Genomic DNA, 8,501 nt, shown 5'->3' with positions numbered 1-8,501 from the left:
CTGCCGTTGAGCCGTGTGAGCAGCCTGCCTTGACAGCCCCTCTTCCAGCTCCTGGCCTTTCATTTTCCCCGGCTCTGGTGGTGCCTCTCATCAGTGGAGGCTGCATCCCCTGCACAGTGCAGATCCACCTCACAGCTACGTCCTGCTGGCAAACCCTGAGTCACACACATGTGGCAGAGGCTTAAATTCCTGCAGCCAAGTACCCCTAACTCTGCCCTTCTGGGAGGTGCTGCACAGCTGGTTTAAATTCAGCCAGCTTGAGGGCAGCATCTTGCCACGGGCTGAGTGTGCAGGTACAGAATCCAGCAAGCACAGCAGGATGTGCCTGCACTTGGTGTGATGCCGAGAGGATGGGGATGCTGATCCATCCCTTCCTGGCATGGCTTGGTGCAGCAGGGCAGTGTTGGGTGGCAGAGACTGGGTGTGGTGACACAGAGCCCTGTGCCATCCCACGCTCCCTGTGCAGAGCTGGAGACAGCTCTGCTTCGGCCCAGGCTGCTCTTGCAGGGCTGGTGGTGTCCCCCTCAAGTTGTGGGGTGGGGAGGGAGACTGCCCCCAGCAGCAAGAGGATGTGGCCAGACACTTTTCCTCTGGAGCAGATGTGGCTGGGTGACAGGAAATCTGGGCGCTCATGCTCCCCCTCCGCAGTGATTATGGGGTGGTGTGGCCACGGGCAGGACGCTGCTGCCTTGGAAAGAGGCTGCCCTGGCTCCAAGCTGCTTCCTCTGCTCGGTGCGAACAATGTGGCCCGGAAAGCCATCCTGCCTGTGTCGTCCCCCGGGAGCCCTTGTTTGCAGCCAGAGGATGCCTGACCAACCTCTGCAAGGCATCTCCAGCTGCAGGCAAGGGGGAGCCCCCGTGATTCCTGGGCTGTCCCTGTGCCCTGGGAGCAGGATGATGCACTGGGCCACCTGAGGGCCACCTCCTGCCTCTTATCCTGCCAGGGACTGTAGGTGTCAGTGAGATCCCTCTTGCTCTGCATGGCCCAGGGATGCCTTGGTGTGTGTGGGGTGTATCCGTCACGGAGGAGCAGGGATTTACAGCTGCTGGAATATTATAGAGGGGGAGCTTTGTGGGAGCATCTCATCTCATGGGAGCAGGAAGGAGCTGGTGTGGGCTGTGGCCAGCTGTAATTGCAATGGCCTCTGGAAAACATCCGCCAGGAGCTTCCTCCTTGCTTTCTACCTGGGGCTGTGGTGGTGCTGGGTCGGGGTGAGGGGGGAGCTGGGGTGATGCAGCCAAAGTGCAGCCTGGCCTGGCTGTGCATCCACTGTGACAAAGCCGAGTGGCTCTTTGGCCCTGAGCCTGTGGCTCAGCTTTCAGCCCATCACGCTCCATTTCCCTCCCTGGTCTCCCCTGGGAGGCACCCATTCCTGCCAGGGAGGGCTGGGAGGATGCAGACCTCCTGCAATCACCCCAGGGCAGTGGGGTGCTGGGACCTCTCTGTCCCCCTTGCTTTTGGGGAATACCTGAGGGGCTCTGGGCTGTGTGCCCTGGGGCTGGTCCTCTGCTCCTAGAGATGGATAAGGGCTTCAGAGGCAGTGGAGGGCAGGGTCCAGCCCTGTGTCCTTCCCTGTGTGCTGTCTGCTGTGAGGGGCTGAGGAGACTTGAGCCCCTGGGCTTGGGCCTGGCAGGGATTTGCCCTAGCAGCTTTGAGCAGGCAGACACAGCCCCCCAGCTGTGGTGGGGCATCTCTTCACCCCCTGTCTGCCCCCACCTGGATTTGGTCCAACAGCCTAGACCCATGTGTGGCATCACCAGGATGTGGGTTTGGAGCTGCTTCTAGCTGCTTCCAGTCCCCCAAGTGTGTTCTCCATGTACCTGCCTGGAGATAGTCTCAGGGGTCTCCCTTGCACCCTGGTGGAGTGGCTTTGATTCTCCTCCCTCGTGCTACCTCCCCTGCCACCAGCCATCCTGCTTTGCATGGGGATTGAATTTTTGGGTGGTGATGGCATTGTTTTGGCTTATCTTGGCCTCGCGGCGTGCCCCGGACACAGCTGTTTGCCTTGGGAGGAGGGTGGCTCTGGAAGCCAGGACCTGCCCTTGGGGAGCTCTTGACCCCCATCTTGACTGGATACAAACAGGTGACACTTGCTGAGGTCCTCAGGGGGGAAGCCCTCCATCGCAGAGGAGGTCCTTTTGTAGGGTGAGGCTGGCTCCAGTTGTGCTTTTATTTGCTTGTTAAATATTTTATTTGGCTCTCCTGATTTAGTTTTACGGTGGCTTTAATGGCCTCACACTGTTTTCCAGCTGTCTCTGCACATGTGAGAGGGAGAGGGAGGGCCGGAGGGATCGGGGGGGGGGGGGCACAAAGCAACCCTTGGCCCCCCAGGAGCTGGAAGGGAGAAGGGATTGGTCCGAGGCTGGCGATGCAAGACGAGCACTGGCAGCCTGTGCTGCCTCCCAGGGTACTTCTGGATACATACAGCTCAGGGCCAGCCAGAGGGATTCTATTCATATAACCAGTTTCAAAGCATTTGCCTTCCCGGAATTTGCCCACTGATGCTTTGAAACTGTTCTCGGTGCTGGCTGCGAGTTGCTCTGCAGGTTCGTGACCATGCATGGACGGTACTCGTCTGCCTGCCCCCAGGCTGGGGGTCGGGGGGGGCCACCCACATGCCCAAGGGACAGGTGTTTTCCAGGACCAAACATCCATCCTGGGTGACACTGGAGGCTGTCTGTCATCCTGTCCTCCTGGGACCAGCTCTGGCTGAGGGCTGGAGCTGTGGCCCAGGCTCCCTGGGGAGCCCGAGAGGCTGGGTGTGCATGGGGGAGGCATGACTAAACGGGCAGGGTGGGCATGGAAACGCCAAATATTTGAATGGGAGCAGAGTCATTCCGGGTAACGTGGTGGGTAAAAATAGACATGGGGAGTAGGAGGGAGAGCGCTACTGTTGCTGGACTGTCGCGTGGGAAAGGGTGTCTGTGGGATGGCAGCTAGGTGGGTGTCCTGCTTTCAGCTGGGATAGAGTTAATTTTCTTCTTGGTAGCTGATGCAGTGCTAAGAGGGGGTCAGAGGCTGGCAGCGCTGTGCCCGTGTCCCTCACAGCCACAGGGACGCTGTGGGCTGCAGCAGAGTGGTCCCTGGTCCCTGCAGAGTGCCTGATGTGCACAGTGTGCTGGTGAGCAGCCTCCCTTGAGCATGTGCAGCCCCCCATGGTGCCCACAGCCTGGCTTCACCAGGGGCTTTAGCAGGTGCTGGGGAGTTGCTCACCCCTCTCTTGTGTTTTCTGCAGCTGAGAAGGTGTCCTCCTTGGGGAAGGACTGGCACAAGTTCTGCCTGAAGTGTGAGCGCTGCAACAAGACCCTGACCCCGGGCGGGCATGCTGAGGTAAGAGCTGCTGGGGTGGACTGGGTGGGAACTGTGCTGGCATGAAGGGAGAGCCTGGTGGGCTCTCCAGGGCTTTTCAGCACCTCAGGGATGGGGACTCCCAGGAAAAGGGCTGGGACGGGTGTCTGATGCCGTGTGGATGGGCTGTCCCTGCGTACTACATGCCTGGGAGTGCACACTGTGGCTTCAAATGCTGCTGCTGTGAGTCATGGTGCTCCAGAGCTCTTGTGCACAGCCCTGGGCAAGCCAGAGAGTGGTGCTGGCACCACACGTGGTGCCGTGGCTGTGCTGCTCCAGTGTAGGCTCCCAGGCAGCTGTGGCAGGGCTCAGTGTGCCTCAGTAAACACTTGAAGCAGCTCCATGCACTAGGCAGGTTTGTTTGGGCATTGCACAGGCTTTGAAGGCGTGTGAGTGCTGAGAGCCTGCAGTGACCTGTGCTTAAAAACACCAAGAATGGGAAATGCCCGGGTTGCCATGGTGATGTGAGCTCTGCACTGGTGCTCTCTGTGCCCTGGGGCTTGTGCTGGAGAATGATGCCACCACCACTACCCAGTGCTTGTGGGCGTGAGGGTGCCATGCCAGCAGTGGCAGGTGCTCAGGCTTGGGAGCAACTGTGTTTTTCCTGTGTGATGCCCTAACCTGACACCCATTCCCTGGGTTTGCTCAGCACCTGTCATGCCATGGTGTCACCAGCTCTTTAGCATGGTTTTAGCAGGCAGCGCAGCTGGGGAGTGGGTGGTGGCAGCAACAGGGACAGCTGTGCTGGCTCCCACCAGCTGGTAGGGGACATTGGTGCTGTCCTGCTGGGGAGGATGGGGCTGAGTGAGTGGATCCATGCTTTGGGCCGGGTTAAGCCCGTAAGATTTGCTGCCTCTCCATATAAGGTTGGATTCTGCTCCCATGGGGGATGGCAGCCAAGCCCCCACTGACTGTGCCGACAGCAGATTTGGCCCTTCCCTGCTTTTTCTCCCTCCTTCCGAGTTTAGGTTGGAAAGGTGTCGCGGGGAGACCAGCTAAATGTTTACCCTCCCCTCTGGCATGGTAACACTGCAAGCACACTGATATTTATGCCTTGCAGTATTTTTCAGCTCCCTTTGGCCAGCCTGCAGCCTGCTCACTCCCCCAGCCTTACCTCCAGCTGTCCCTGCCCTCCTGTTCAGCACAGCACCATGTGGGGAGGTGAGGGAAGGGACAGCACCTCTGCTCAGCTACCACCCTGCCCATTTTGGGCAAGGAGGCCATGCCCTGCAGCAAGGGGATGGAGGGCTGAGATGCTGGGTTGAGCTGAGCAGGCAAAGGGTGGGTTCCTGTCTGAGAATGGGCTCCCAGTGGGTTTTCTACACAAGGCAGTGTGTGTGGCAGCCCTGCTGGCCCCCTGCTCCAGCCACAAAAACTCTTTCTTTTCTCTTGGACTTGGTTCCAGCTGGCCCATGAGAAACGGCTGTGAGGAGCTCCGGAGCTTATCGCCTGCTTCATGCCTTCCTGTGATAATCACCCCAGCCGATAGCAGGCCTGATAGCAGCTGGGCTGGGACTGGTGCCCACATGGGGCCTCTGATCTCAGGCCAAGGCAAGGGGGAGGCAAAGCTCGGTGCTCCCACAGTGCTCTGTGCATGATAATGGCCTGACTGTGCACAGGATGCTGAGGGTGAAGTGATGCCTTGCTGGGTCCCAGTGGCACATCACTGGGTCAGGGCTTGGAGACACCTCTTGGCTGAGCTGCCATGGGGTGCTGGAGCTCCAGCCCTGTGGCATGGCATGCACAGAACAGCCCAAATGTTTGATACGTGTGAAACCTGTGAGTGCTTGGGGTGGGATAGGCTGTTGCTGCAGACCTCAGTGTGTTTTAGGGTGTAGGCACAGCCGTGGTGGTCTCTGAACACCAGTGGGGGTGAAATCGATCCTGAGGGAACCGTGGTCACCGCTCAGCATCCTAACACTCCCCTCTCTCCTCAGCACGACGGGAAACCCTTCTGTCACAAGCCCTGTTACGCCACACTGTTCGGCCCCAAAGGTACGTCCATGCCTCCCCATGCCTGTGTGGCCATGCTCAGGGCTGCAGAGGGGCCAGGTCCCCTTATCCCCACTGGTGGCTGTACAAACACTCCAGGAGCCAGGCTAGCACAGCCTGAGCATCAAGCCAGCAAATTGTAGTCCCAGCCCTGCTGTCCCCTTGTGCAGCAGAGGGAGAGGAGAGCTGCTCGAGGGAGGGAGCAAGAGATTCATCTTGACAGCAGCCTTTTTTTTTATATATGTAAAAAACGAATTCCCGTTCAGACAGAAGGTGGAGTCACTCTCCTATCCCAGATTTGGCTGGAGAAAGCTTGGGTTAGGAGAAAGCAAGCCAGGGCTGAGGTGCAGTGGTGTTTGCACTGGCCCTTGGCTCAGTGGGGCTGGGGGAGGTGGGACAGGGGTTTGGGGGGTGGATAGAGATCTCAAGTGCTCGCAGGCCACCACAGCCTCTCTCTGCCCCTCTGCAGGGGTGAACATTGGCGGCGCTGGCTCTTACATCTATGACAAGCCACAGATCGAGGGGCAGACTGCTCCAGGACCCATCGAGCACCCAGTGAAGGTGGAGGAGAGGAAGGTGAATGCTGCACCTCCCAAGGGACCCAGCAAAGGTGAGGGGCAGGACAGACAGCCTGGCCCTTGGCCGTGGTGAGCAGCCAGTCCAGAGCCACCACATGGTGTGGGGTTTGTGCGGGGGGGTCTTCCACATCCATGTGTTCTGGCTGAGATATCCCCCCCAATTCCTACACCCATGTCCTCTCTTCTTTCAGCCTCCAGTGTCACCACCTTCACCGGGGAGCCCAACATGTGTCCACGCTGTGGCAAGAGAGTCTACTTTGGTAAGGTGACGAGCAGGCAGTAGGTGCATGCCAGGGTGGGGCATGGCCCCACAGTGCTGGGGCTCCATACTGGTCCTCTGGGGCATGCAGAGTGGGAACAGGGTTTGGCTCAGATGGGGTTGGGGTGCAGAGGAATGTGCCTGAGGAGCCTGCAGGGATGGGTCCTCTTGGAGAGGCTCCTGGGTGCGGGGTTCCCCTTGCTGCCACATCACAGATGGTAATAGCTGTCCTCAGCCATCCTCTGTCACCTGCAGGGCAGGGGAGAGGTGTTGGAGGCTGGGGTGCACAGGGCTCTCTCAGGATTTTGTATGCAGAGGTGATGTCCCCATGGGGAGTGATTCCCCTCAGCATGTGTGCAGGGGACTGGTGTGACCCTCCCTTCTTGTCCCACTGTAGCTGAGAAGGTGACTTCGCTGGGGAAGGACTGGCACCGTCCCTGCCTACGCTGTGAGCGCTGCAGCAAGACGCTGACCCCAGGAGGCCACGCCGAGGTAAGGGTGCCCCATCCCCAAGAGCCCTGGGAAGCACACAGTGGGATGCCAGTGTGGTATGGCTGAGCTGTGCCAAGCCATCCCAGTGGGCAGCCCCTGCCTTTGCAGGAGGGCAGGGCTGGGAGGAGCAGCTCCTCAGCTTGGGGGAGTGCTGGGGTGTCTGCAGGGGACAAGCAGAGTGAGAGAGGTGCCCAGCCAGGGGAACACATCCTAGGGACTGGATTTTCTCTGGTCCTCCACCCCAGGTAAAATGCTTTTTTCTCTGCCCTGCACAGCATGATGGACAACCATACTGCCACAAGCCCTGCTATGGAATCCTCTTTGGGCCAAAGGGTGAGTACCTGGGGCTATGCGGGGTGGGAAGCCAGTCCAGGGGCACCTGTCCCAACTGGGCTGCCACTCTCGAGGGGACATCTCCCTGGAGCGTGTCAAATTCCCACCTGGGTCCTCAGCCTCCTGCATCTTCTTCTGTGCAGGTGTCAACACCGGCGCTGTGGGAAGCTACATCTACGACAAAGATCCTGAGGCGAAGAACCAGCCCTAGATGGCATCTCCTGCCCACCTGCCTGCACGCTCTGTGCCCCTGTACTAACCTCCTACTCACAGCTGGTCACAGAGCTGTGCCCTCTCTGCTGTCTCTACTCTGGGCAGAACAGCCCTGCCTCTGGATTATAAATCATAGTCTCTAATATAAGCTTCAGTGTTTAATGGCAAAGTTAGAAGGTATTTTTGGTGGTTCCCAATGTGCTCTGTCCTCCCCAGCCCCCTCCCACCAGCCCCCCAAGCATGGGAGGCAGCAGGGCAGGTGTGGGGATGTCACCATGTGCAGGAGACAGCGGGTGGCACCCAAGGGGCTGGGGGTGGGAGGAAGGTGGTGGCAGAAGTCCCACCATAGGAGGGTGCTCCATGCTGCCTGCTGCACAAATGTGTCCTGCAGCACTTGAGGATATGGGGTATGGGTCAGGGAGTCCAGCCCTGTTCCTCGTCAGCTGCTGGGGGTGTGTGTGCCATCTGGCAGTGCTGCCCTTCTCCTGGTCCTTCCCAGGCTCCATGCCCTGGCTCTCACACTCCCCGGGGTCCACAGCTGACCCTGTCTGCCACTGGGTCTGGTACCTTCCTACATCCCCATCCTTGCAGGGACACCCAGGCATGTGCCCAACCTGCTCTGCAGGCTGGTTTAGTTGGTGCCACCCGCCCAGCCTGGTCCCCCACAGCGGCAGAGCCTGTGCTGGGGGCACCTGGCAGCTACAGCCCTGGTGGAGTGGGCTCTCCCCACCTTTGGAGGACAGAGCACATTGGGCTGGTGGCTCTGCAGCAGGATGCCCACCTGCTTCCCAGAGCTGGAGGTTTCTCATTGTTGTTGTTTATTTATAAGCGGTTGTAAATGTGCCCCTTGCTTTGGAGAATGACACATGCCCCCCAACTCACCCATCCCCCTTTGTGCACACCCAGCCCTACTGCTGCCCAGGAGACCGGGGAGGGGCTGCTGCAGGAGACCCACCAGGGCAGCGAGCCCTGGGTGCCAGCACCCTGCTCTCTCCAGGCTCCCTGCACTGCTGTGGGGCTGACTTTTGTTATTTGCTGACAATAAAGGTTTTGAGAGATGCGTTGTACAGCTCAGCCATGGCCGGAGGTGGGGGAAGCAGTGCACACCACGCAGCATCCCTCCAATCCTGAACAGTGTGGCACCCTGCTGCTGCAGTCCTATCCCAGCAGGCTCCTCCTGGGGCTAGACTGAACAGCCTCAGTCACAGCTGAGCCTCAGCTGCCCAGGCCAGAACTCACATTGCTGCAGCGTGAGCCATGGCTGCTTCCCAGGCTGTGAGCACAA

At 59.3% G+C, this 8,501-nt stretch overlaps 1 protein-coding gene across 1 annotated transcript in view; it reads left to right on the top strand.

Moving 5' to 3' along the window:
• CRIP2 (cysteine-rich protein 2) overlaps positions 1-7,515 on the top strand; it is a 9,635-nt gene extending 2,120 nt beyond the window's left edge. Inside the window, exons 2-8 of the mRNA XM_009080921.1 lie at positions 3,237-3,331; positions 5,287-5,344; positions 5,811-5,951; positions 6,111-6,179; positions 6,576-6,670; positions 6,946-7,003; positions 7,147-7,515. Of these exons, the coding sequence (XP_009079169.1) occupies positions 3,237-3,331; positions 5,287-5,344; positions 5,811-5,951; positions 6,111-6,179; positions 6,576-6,670; positions 6,946-7,003; positions 7,147-7,214 (584 nt within the window). The 3' untranslated portion in view covers positions 7,215-7,515. The remainder of the gene's footprint in view (positions 1-3,236; positions 3,332-5,286; positions 5,345-5,810; positions 5,952-6,110; positions 6,180-6,575; positions 6,671-6,945; positions 7,004-7,146) is intronic.
• Positions 7,516-8,501: the final 986 nt, after the last annotated feature.

The sequence above is a fragment of the Acanthisitta chloris genome, unplaced genomic scaffold, assembly GCF_000695815.1.
Source record: "Acanthisitta chloris isolate BGI_N310 unplaced genomic scaffold, ASM69581v1 scaffold13170, whole genome shotgun sequence".
Classification (NCBI taxonomy): Eukaryota; Metazoa; Chordata; class Aves; order Passeriformes; family Acanthisittidae; genus Acanthisitta; species Acanthisitta chloris.
This window is presented reverse-complemented; position numbering and strand designations above follow the sequence as displayed.